The sequence below is a fragment of the Manihot esculenta genome, chromosome 11 (genome assembly GCF_001659605.2).
Source record: "Manihot esculenta cultivar AM560-2 chromosome 11, M.esculenta_v8, whole genome shotgun sequence".
Lineage (NCBI taxonomy): Eukaryota > Viridiplantae > Streptophyta > Magnoliopsida > Malpighiales > Euphorbiaceae > Manihot > Manihot esculenta.
In genome coordinates, this window is record NC_035171.2 from 15,251,585 (window position 1) to 15,263,222 (window position 11,638).

At 35.4% G+C, this 11,638-nt stretch overlaps 1 protein-coding gene across 2 annotated transcripts; it reads left to right on the top strand.

Moving 5' to 3' along the window:
- The first annotated feature begins 1,429 nt into the window (after positions 1-1,429).
- LOC110626785 (tRNA-dihydrouridine(47) synthase [NAD(P)(+)]-like) lies at positions 1,430-11,638 on the top strand. 2 transcript variants are annotated; one of them, XM_021772872.2, is made up of 10 exons: positions 1,430-1,807; positions 1,894-2,004; positions 2,106-2,342; positions 8,595-8,832; positions 8,952-9,208; positions 9,703-9,975; positions 10,201-10,482; positions 10,612-10,732; positions 11,014-11,183; positions 11,278-11,638. In XM_021772872.2, exons 1-10 carry the CDS (start codon positions 1,532-1,534, stop codon positions 11,374-11,376), a joined length of 2,064 nt encoding a protein of 687 aa, XP_021628564.1. In that variant the 5' UTR covers positions 1,430-1,531; the 3' UTR covers positions 11,377-11,638. The 2 variants fall into 2 exon arrangements, with proteins under 2 accessions (XP_021628564.1, XP_021628563.1); XM_021772871.2 differs by having other exon boundaries at positions 1,432-1,807; positions 8,595-8,847.

An 11,638-nucleotide genomic window follows, 5' to 3' on the forward strand; every position in this document is an offset into this window, starting at 1 on the left:
TCTAATCTCCCTCTTCCCACTTTTATGTATAATATATAATATAAATATGAATGGAGGGTATAATATAAAAATATCATAAGGTATTTTTATTAAAAAAAATTAAGGATACAATTATAGAAAGCGTAAAGTTTTAAAATTTTTTTTTTTGAAAATTATCTCTATCATAGATTAAAATGTAATATTATAAAATTTGTACTACTCAGAGTAATTAAAAAATATATAATTATTTCAAAAATTTTTTTATAATTGAATTAAGTTTTGCTTTAGTAATTTGATTATAATATAAATATCTTAAATATATTAATGATACTTATTAGATTGACATTGTAGGTTTATTAAGCCTTTAAATTATAAATCATAATAGAAATTTTGTTATAAATTAGAATTATTAATAGGATAACATTAAAAATTTTAGTTTATATTAATTATAATAATATAAATAATTAAATATACCACTTACATACTTAGTCTGATGGTAAGTATATTTAAGTAAATTTGAGAGTCTAGTCTCTCAATTCTCAATTTCTATTTTAAAAAACAAAAAAAATTAAATGTAATTTTTCTAAAAAATTAAATTTATAACAAAGAAAATTCTATTATAATTTATAATTTAAAAGTTTAATAAACCTATAATGTTAATCTAATAAGTATCATTAATATATTCAAGTTATTTCCATTACAATAAATTAATAAAGAACTTAATTCAATTATAAATTGCTCTGAATAAAAAAAATTTGTAATTGTTACGTTTTAATTTTTAATATACATATATATAGCTTGTTATTCCTACTCGTTGTATATATTAATTCTTTTTGTTATAAATTATAATTATTATTAGATCACCACTAAAATTTTAGTTTTTAATAATTATAATAATTTCAACAATTGAATTTTGTTTTCTTGCTAATTATTATTAAGAATGGATTAGTATATATCGTCAATCTATCATTAAAAAAATGTTGTTTTTTCTGTTTAAGCAATTTTTTTAAAATGAATTTTTATTTTTATTGTTTTTTTATAAAGTTTTGTTTTAATTACACTAAAGACAAAATTAAACAGAATTAAATGTTATAAAAATAAATAAAAATAAAAAATCTATTTAACTAATGAAATAAAAAAATTTTAAATAATGATAGTCATTATAACAAATCAAAATAAATATAATGAGTAATTATCAACAATCATATTTTTTGTGATCTCATTATTCACCCGTTTTATGCCATTGTTTATAATATTATAGCTTATAGATTTAGTAAATAGAATAAAGTTCAGAAAAAAATTGAAATTATTTTATAATATTACATTTTAATTTAATATTATAAATAAATAACATTAGAAATATCTATTTACAAGTTTGCCTTTCATTTATAATAAGCACACGTATTGTCTATAATGAAAACGATAAAATCTTGCGTCGTTTTAGATTGACAGTTATCACCTCAATAAACCCTAAACCGACTATTCAAATGAGAAGATAAACGAACTGTGACAGCTACTGAATTGGTTGGTTGAATGAGTTAACTCGTGCAACATGGCCGAATCTGCTGCTGAACTCGCTGAGAACACGACTCTCGTGGTCGACCAACCGGCATCTCAACCTTCGAACCCTAATGTAACTCATCGAACTCCGGAGGAGCTTGTGGCCAAAGCCATAGCTCCAGTGAAGAGAGAGTTCCTTAGTCCTCCGCCTTCCAGAACCAATCAAAACGACACTGACGTTTCCGATGCCAATGCAAAGGCCTCTCAGTCAAGTGTAGTAGCCAAGGAGAAGAAGTCCAAACGTCAACTAAAACGCGAACGCCGACAGGTCCACTATCTCTTGAGCTCTGAAATTTGTTGAGTTTAATTTACTATAGATTTTGTTTTTGTTATTTGTCAATTGAATTTGAACAGAAATCTGCACTGCATCTGTGCCCTGAGGTAGCTAAGACTGAGGACGTTAGTTCATGTGCTTATGGTGATAAGTGCAGATTCAGCCATGACATAGAAGCCTTAAAGGCTGAGGTATTAGAGCATTGATCAAATTTATAGTTTCTCAATTCGATTTTAAAGTATTTGGTGTTGGTTTTCATTTGTGTGATTGAAAAGTTGTTTGTATCATGTAGAAACCGGCTGATTTAGAGGGGAAATGTCCGTTTTCTACTGGAGATGGGCCTTGTCCTTATGGCTTGGCATGTAGATTCTATGGGACGCATGAAGATGGAGTTAAGGGGAATAGTACGAATGTGCTAGGGAAAAACTCTGAAATTAATGGATTGAACAAGGATGTTCAAAAGCTTTTGTGGAAGAACAAGATGAAGTTCCCCAAGGCAGATGCTAAACTCAAGTCTCTTGGTCTTATGGTAATAAAAGCTAGTTCTATTTCCTCTTGTTTTGCTCGTTAGATAGGGAGGAGTCTTCTTGATTTTACATAAATTTAAGTTTGTGTTGTTTGTTTTCTTTCTGTGCTGCTAGTAATTTTAGTTTAATTTGGAATGTCACTGAACCTGGAGCATGGCTGGGAGATTGAATTACACCAAGGGCTTCTCACCATTGTCATCAGTATAAATAGCAAAATATTTTCAAAGAGAGATTGTAGATATATATGATATGATGGATTAATTTGAAAATGCAATGATCATGAAAATGAACTTGAAGTTTAAGAGGAATGTGTCATCTTCTGGAAGATGAATTCTTGAAGAATTTTGGAAAAATTTTGAGTATTCTTGTATTTCACTTTTAATCTTTACAATTGGTCTACATGACTATTTATACACAGAGAATCATATCTAAACAGGAAGCAAATAATCAAATAATAATTACAGAGATAATTAAGGATTCTAATCAGATCAAATCAAATCTCTAGAATCAGCTAGGATTAGTAAATAAGTCAACACTCCCCCTCAAGTTGGTGCAAAGATGTCACACATGCCCAACTTGCAAATCAGGTTATGGTAGATCTTGTTGTTAAGCCCTTTAGTAAACACATCCGCAAGTTGCCCCGTAGAAGTCACATAAACTAGGCTCAAGACACCGTCTGTTAATTTTTCTTTAATGAAGTGCCGATCAATTTCAATGTGCTTGGTTTGGTCATGTTGGACTGGATTTTGTGCTATACTTATAGCAGCTTTATTGTCACAATATCTTGTCTCTCTCGGACAATCTCAACTCTCCCAATAACTTCTGCAACCATAAGAGTTCACATACTCCTTGGGCCATTGCTCTATATTCTGCTTCCGCACTTGATCGAGCAACAACACTTTATTTTTTGCTCCTCCAGGTGACAAGGTTCCCCCCACAACTGTGCAGTAGCCAGAGGTGGATCTCCTGTCATCGAGAGATCCTGCTCAATCTGCATTTGTAAAAGTTTCAATTCGGAGGTGACCATGTTTGGAGTAAAGAAGCCCTTTCCCTAGCGCAGACTTTAGGTATCTCAAGATGCGAAGTACAGCTTGCATATGAGTCTCGCGAGGGTCATGCATGAATTGGCTGACTAAGCTAACAACATAGGCTATATCCGGTCGAGTGTGTAAGAGATAAATCAACCTTCCTACCAATCTCTGATATCTTTCAATATCCACGGACTCACCAGTTCCTGCTTTCAGCATGTGATTACTTTCAATAGGAGATTCTGCTGGTTTACACCCCATCATACCAGTTTCTTCCAAAAGATCCAGAATGTACTTTCTTTGGGAGATGAAAATTCCTTTTTCTGATCTAGCCACCTCGATACCTAGAAAATATTGCAGTTTTCTCAGATCTTTGATTTCAAATTCCTGGGCCAACAACCTCTTTAGTTGAGCCATTTCCTTTTGGTCATCACCTGTCACCACTATATCATCAACATACACAATAAGAAAGGTGATCTTACCCTTATGATGTTTGATAAACAGAGTGTGATCAGCATTGCTTTGTTGGTAACCAAAGGACATCATGGCTTTGCTAAACCTGTCAAACCAAGCTCTGGGAGATTGTTTTAGCCCATACAAAGCCTTTTTTAACCTGCACACCTTTCCTTGTGTCTTCTCATCAGCGAACCCTGGAGGAATTTCCATGAACACTTCTTCCTCTAAATCTCCATGGAGGAAAGCATTGTTCACATCAAACTGTTGTAAGTCCCAGTCCAAGTTGGCTGCGCAAGATAACAAAACTCTGATTGAGTTCATTTTTGCAACTGGGGCAAATGTCTCTTGGTAATCCACTCCATAGGTTTGGGTGAATCCTTTAGCAACCAATCTGGCCTTAAACCGTTCAATTGTGCCATCAGCTTTGTGTTTCACTGTGAACACCCATTTACAGCCAACGAGTTTCTTCTCAGGTGGGAGAGTGACAAGCTCCCTTAGGATCTGCAAGAGCTTTCTTCCAATCATGTGGAATAGGCACAGAGGAAATAGACAAGGCAAAGGCTCTATAGGAAGGAGATAAAGATTCATAAGAAACAAAGTTAGAAATAGGGTGTTTAGTGCAAGATCTGACCCATTTTCTTTGTGCAATAGGTTTATCTAAGTCATTGAAACATTCAAGGGTTGTGGGTAACTCACCAGAAGAAAGAGTTGTGGGTAACTCATCAGAAGAAAGAGTTGTGGGTAACTCATCAGAAGAAGATTCATGACTGGGTAACTCACCAGGAGAAGATTCTTGACTCTGAGTATACTGCATAATGGCTTTTTCTGCCTTGTCTCTCCTTAAATACCTTCTCAAATCTGGCTTGTCCAAGCGACCAGTTCTCTCTCCCTGATTGGACATCTCCCCGTGTCTACTAGAACTCAAACTTTCTAGTTGGACCATATCATTCAGAATCACAGAATTCGGGATCACCTCTTCTTGCTCATTATTCTCCCCCTGAAGAGGTGAGTGGGTGGTATTGAAGTAGGGTTCAGTTTCTCGGAAGGTAACATCCATACTAGCGAAGTATTTCCTAGAGGGAGGATAATAACACTTGTATCCCTTCTGTGTTGGAGAATACCCAACAAACACACATTTAAGGGCCTTGGAATCCAGTTTTCCTGCCGTCTTAGTATGGACAAAGCAAACACACCCAAATACTTTTGGTGGAACAACGTATGAATTCTTTCCTTGTAGAACCGCCAAAGGACTCATAAAGTCAAAGGTCTTGAGAGGCATTCTATTGATAAGATAAGCAGATGCAAGAATTGCATCTCCCCAATATGCTTTGGGTAGATTCATGGTGAACATAAGAGATCGAGCTACCTCCAATAGATGCCTATTTTTCCTCTCAGCAATGCCATTTTGAGCACTAGTATAAGGACAACTAGTCTAGTGTATTATCCCATTACTCTCCAAATAAGCAGAAAAGTTACTATCTATGTATTCTCTTCCATTGTCAGTTCTCAAAATTTTCACCTTAGTATCAAATTGAGTACAAATCATCTTATGAAAGGATTGAAAACAAGAAAAGACATCACTTTTAGCTTTAATCAAATAGATCCAAGTCATTCGAGTGCAACAATCAATAAAGGTGACAAACCATCGATTACCAGATAAGGAGACCGTTTGAGTAGGCCCCTAAACATCAGAATGAATAGTTGCAAAAGGAATTTGACTTTTATTATGACTCAAAGGATAGGATGTTCTAGTGTGTTTAGCATACTCACAAGCATCACAAAATAAAGAGCCAAACTGGGTTTTAGCAAACAAATCAGGATAAAGTTTTTCTAAGACAAAAAATGATGGATGCCCTAACCGCCGGTGCCACTGTATTATTTCCCGATTAACATCCTTATTTTCTCCAAAACAGGCTTGAGATATTGAAGAAGGCGGATCACCCTCCAACATGTATAAGCCATCATGCAGCCTACCATTGCCAATCATTTTCCCTATGCGAAGATCCTGAATAACACAATGATCAGGAAAGAATTTAATTTTACAGTTAAGAGCATTGGTGATAGCACTGATAGATAAAAGGTTGACAGGAAAGTGGAGAACATGAAGGACAGATGATAATTTAATGTTGGATGTGCAAATAACAAAACCTGTTCCGGATATGGGAGTAAAAGAGCCATCAGCAATTCTGACACTATCTTTGGTTAGAGAAGGAGAATAATTGAGAAAGCCTTTATAAGAGCCTGTCATATGTCTATTCGCACCAGAATCGATAATCCATGGAACATTATTAAAAGAGGAAGCATTATCTGACTTTACAAAGTTAGATGTGGCACCAGAGGATGAAGAGGTGTTAATATGAGACAAGAGGCGCTTGAGACTCTGAAGTTCATTAGGGGAAAGAAACTCAGTCGTTGTTGTCTCCTTAAAGGGCTCCTTCACAGTTTCTGCTAACTTAGCTTGATTTCTGGAGGTACCTCGTTTTCCTCCACGACCTCTAGTGGGACGACCATGTAACTTCCAACAAGTCTATTTGGTATGCCTCGGTTTCCCACAATAGTCACAGTGTAAGTGATCTTTCTCAGAAGTAGGAGGCTGTGGTGTGCTCAAACTAGTAGTCAACCCAGCCTTTTCAACTGGTGCAGTATGGAGCATAGCATGTCGACGACTTTCCTCTTGTTGAACATGGGCATGGGCCTCTTCTAGAGAAGGAAAAGGATTTCTTCCCAACACTTGGACCTGAATTGGATCATATTCATTATTCAACCCTGCAAGAAAATCATAAACCCGCTCCTTTTCAATCATTCGTCGAAATTAGACTGCATCTCCAGTGCAGTCTGCCTGGAAGTCTTGATAGTAATCAAGCTCCTGCCATAAGCCACATAACTCAGAATAAAATTGAGAGATAGTCATTTCTCCTTGCTTGGTACCATGAATCTTATTCTGAATATCATAAATTTGGGCATCATTCCCAATCTTGGAATAAGTTAAGGACAAAGCTTTCCATATTTTTGCAGCAGTATCAATTAACAAATAGGACTTAGAGATATGAGATTGCATAGAGTTCAGTAACCATGTCATAACAAGACAATTATCCGAGTCCCATTGAGGGAAATTTGGATCACTCTCATCAGATTGCTTTTTATTACCAGTGACATAACCCTACAGTCCTCTAGCCTTGATAAACAACAAACAAGACCTTGACCAGGCAAGATAATTGGTTCCATCAAGTTTTATGGGACTAATTTGCAAGGAAGGATTATCAGAGTTAGGAATCGAGATCCTTTTACCTTCTGCCATAGTAAAGATTGATGAATAGTGAAAGAATAGGAGGTACCCAAGGTTGTACACACAAGAAAGCCCAATTGATTCACCAAAAGACCGGGTAACAGCACGGGAGGGCCGGAAAGATGGTCGGAATCGTCGCCGGAGTGATCGGAGCGGCGAAACAGTGACAGACGATGGATCACGCGCCGGGAAGCGACGGGTCACGCTCCGGGAAGGGGTGGCGCGTGAGCCTCACGCGTAGGCTTTTCCGGCGTCGGAGCTGGTCGATCGGCCGGCGGCAGTCCGGCGGTTCTCCTAGTGCCGGCGGTGAGAGAATAAGAGGCTCCTAGATGGGTTAGTACAAAAAATGGTAGATCTAGGGTTTTGAAACCCTAAAAATGAAAAATTGAATTTGGACCCAAAAAATCAGGAAAATGCTCTGATACCATGAAGAATTTTGGGAAAATTTTGAGTATTCTTATATTTCACTCTTAATCTTTACAATTGGTCTACATGACTATTTATACACAGAGAATCATATCTAAACAGGAAGCAAATAATCAAATAATAATTATAGAGATAATTAAGGATCCTAATCAGATCAAATCAAATCTCTAGAATCAGCTAGGATTAGTAAATAAGTCAACAATTCTTTAAGAGAATGATTTTTGAGTTTTCATTATCCTTGGTCTATGATTTACATTTATTTTCACAAGCACTAGTTCTGGTATGTACTTGCGTTTTTTTTAAAAAAAAATATTTATTGCTTTGCTTTGACATTATTATGAATAACAAAATACTTATAGGACGTGATTCTTGAAATATATGGTTTGATGAATAAATTTGAAAATGCAAATTCTCATGAAATTAACTGTTTAAGTTATAGGAGTAATAATCTCATTTTGCTGGAAGAATACTTCTTCAAGGTTTTTGTTTTTTTTTACAGAAAATAACTTATATGTGGAATATATTTTCTAAGGAAAATCTTTTTTCAAGAAACTAATTTATTTTCCATTGTTTGATTGCAATGTTAAAAAAAAAGGGTATTACAAGATTAATGTATAGAACATCTAATGGAGATTCTATACAAGTCCAGAAAATTATTTCCTCTTGTAAAAAAGAAAGTCACTTTCTTTAAAAATTGCTTAATTTTGCTTCAAAATTTATATTGTTCAACTTTTTTGAGTGTTCCAAATGTTAGCAAATACTGCAAATGTTTTCTTAAAAAATATTTTTCCATGAAATAAATGGAGCTTAAGAGAATAGTTTTTCTAGTTTTCGGTATTCTTAGTCTGCAATTTACAATTATTTTCACAAGTGATTCTGCAAATACTTGTTTTGTTTTTAGTTATTTGTTTTTAAGAATTACCTGCCAACTTAATCATTTGATACTTTTCATTTTTATGGTTCTTATTTATCCTCTAGTTTGATTCTGCTGCTGATGCTACTTTATATGACTTTTTGTCACTGTTTAATGTTGGTCATCTTCTTGATCTTTCTCTCAGGGACCTGGCAATTCAAAATTCAAAAGGCAGGATGATGGGGAAGTTGATCAGAAATCTGCAAATGACTCACACGTTACTAATGAGAATGGTTGTGGTGATGTGGCTAGTAACCTGGCTGATAAATTGGAGTGCTCTTTGGAAGTGCCTACAGAGGAGAATGCAAATGGAATAATAACAACTGATGACATTAGGCCCTTGAAAAGAGTGAAGTCTATTACTGAAGAAAAGCAGTGCTCTGGTGAAGAAGCTAATGGTTGTTTTGGCTTTTGTTCCTGAGTAGTAAAATTTTTGAAAGTATTTATTGCTTATTTGATGATGACGAACATGCAACTGACCTTGAATTTTAATTTATAACAGGATTTAGTATTCTGGAGAAAGATCTTGAGAATAGTTGTCCAGGAGCAAAATTAGAAATTACAAGTGATGGTGCACTTACAGAAACAGATGGAAGTTTGAAAACACATCCACGTGAAAAGAAGCTGATCGACTTCAGAGGAAAACTGTATCTTGCACCTCTGACCACTGTTGGAAATCTTCCTTTTCGAAGGGTTTGCAAAGTATTAGGAGCTGATATAACTTGCGGTGAAATGGCAATGTGCACAAATCTTTTACAGGTCTATGATCTGCTTTTTTAAAGTCATTCACTTAATTGTGAGTTTATTTAATTGTGAGTTTTCTTTTAATTAGTTGAGTTGATTTTCACAAATGATAAAGTATTTTAAAAAAATTTACTTTTCAGTTCGGGTGATTTTATAATTCATCCCTAGAATATAGAAAGTCTGCAATCTGAGATGTTTAATTTTGCCCAAGAATGCAATTTCTTAGCTCTTCATTATTAATTTTAGGGATATTATGGCATAGATCTAACTGGGTTCTTATTGCATCGCTCATCATGGTATAAACATGTAGAGGTTTAAGAATGTATCAAAATCTGGAGAGAAGCTAACATTTTGGTCCACTCTATGAAGCACCAAGCATGTTGAGTTATTATCTTATACATTATTTCTTTCTAGGAAATTTTCTTGTCGTCCTGGGTAACTGAGTAGTCTATACTGTACATTATGATTACTATCTAATATTCCTGAACAAAACTTTCTTGTGAGCTTAGGGTCAAGCTTCTGAATGGGCTCTTCTCAGACGCCATTCCTCTGAGGATTTGTTTGGTGTACAAGTATGTGGGGCATATCCAGATACTGTTGCACGAACTGTGGAGCTTATAGATCAGGAATGTATGGTGGACTTCATTGATATAAATATGGGTTGCCCAATTGATATTGTTGTTAACAGGGGTGCTGGGTCATCTCTTCTTACAAAACCAATGCGAATGAAGAGTGTTATAAATGCTGCTTCTGGTACAGTTGATAAGCCTATAACTGTGAAGGTAACAACTTACATTGTAATAACACTGATTTGCAAATGTGTTGAGCTGCATCACTTTTATAGATGAGCATATTATCTTAATGCCAAAATTTATCTTTGAATTCTTGTTTTGCAGTTTTCTTTCCTCATTTGTTTTTCTGCCAGTGTTTCCAACTTATAAATTTATGAGTTTTATGCTATGCTTGGTAAAACGGATTGATTAATCTTTGCTTTTCCACTGGTTTAGGTGCGAACTGGTTACTTTGAAGGAAAAAATCGTATTGACTCATTAATTGAGGATATTGGTAATTGGGGGGCCAATGCTGTAACCATACATGGTAGATCACGCCAGCAACGCTACAGCAAGCTTGCTGATTGGGACTACATATACCAGTGTGCTAGAAAGGCCCCAGAATCTCTTCAAGTATTAGGAAATGGGGATATCTTTTCATATACAGACTGGAACAAGCGCAAATCTGACTGCCCTGAACTCTCTTCATGCATGATAGCTAGAGGAGCACTAATTAAAGTTAGTTGGACAAGTGCATGTTGGATATTTTTGAATAGTGGAATACCCTTGCATGCTTCTGAATCATGGCCCTGTTTCCATAAAAGGCAATTTTAAACTCCTTCAAATAACATTGATTGCATTTTGCAGCCTTGGATATTTACTGAAATCAAGGGACAGAGACATTGGGACATCAGTTCGGGAGAAAGGTTGGATATTTTGAAGGATTATGTTCGTTTTGGCCTTGAACATTGGGGTTCAGATACCAAAGGTATGCATTAGTGATTTTTGGTTAGATGAACTAATATCCATAACTTGAAGGGAATAGGCATAGCTGCTGATCCTAGGCTTGTTGCCTTGAAAATGGATGATAAGGTCTTTGGGTTTTGCTCACACTTATTTGTGCTGATTTTATCCAACAGAGAGAGAATAGGTGTGCCTGTATATATGGATCATCTTATAAAAAAGACAAAAGTTGTAACTCCTAATAACAGCTACACGGATTGGAGGGAAAAATATCTGTCAGTAATCCTAGCTTTTTACCATTTGCAGGGGTGGAGACAACTAGGCATTTCTTGTTGGAATGGCTTAGCTACACGTGTAGATATATACCTGTTGGTCTTTTGGATATCCTTCCACAACAGATTAACTGGCGCCCACCATCCTACTATGGTCGTGATGACCTTGAAACGCTTATGGCTTCTGATTCTGCTGCTGACTGGGTAAAAGCCTTTGCCTTGTGTCTTGATGATTGATGATACTTAAAGGTTTCTAAAACACTACTAATTCCTATTGATTTGTTTTACCTTGTTGCAGATTCGAATCTCTGAAATATTGCTTGGCAAAGTTCCAGATGGATTTACATTTGCTCCAAAGCACAAGTCCAACGCTTATGACCGAGCTGAAAATGGCTAATTATCACTTCCTGATTTTCATGGAGGAATCTGCCTCTTATGTGCACTCAGTCACTGAGGCTACTATCCTGGAACCAGGTAATTTCTAATTATGTTTTATGATGAAAGGACTTGATCATTTTGGTGGTTCTCTTATTATTTATGAGGTACCAAATTGGTTACTCACCTATAAATTTTGTAGCGCTCATTATTATGCTAAAACTTTGTATTCCATAAATTAAAAGCATACAATTGAAAGTCGAAATTTGATAAGAATTAGTTAA

What these genes read in the sequence shown, in the direction of transcription:
- LOC110626785 (XM_021772871.2), top strand. Translation starts at nt 1,532, where the DNA reads ATGGCCGAATCTGCTGCTGAACTCGCTGAGAACACGACTCTCGTGGTC. An exon ending in CTAGAGGAGCACTAATTAAA is followed by an intron (nt 10,483 to 10,611) that starts GTTAGTTGGACA and finishes TGCATTTTGCAG; the next exon opens with CCTTGGATATTTACTGAAAT. An exon ending in TTGGGGTTCAGATACCAAAG is followed by an intron (nt 10,733 to 11,013) that starts GTATGCATTAGT and finishes TACCATTTGCAG; the next exon opens with GGGTGGAGACAACTAGGCAT.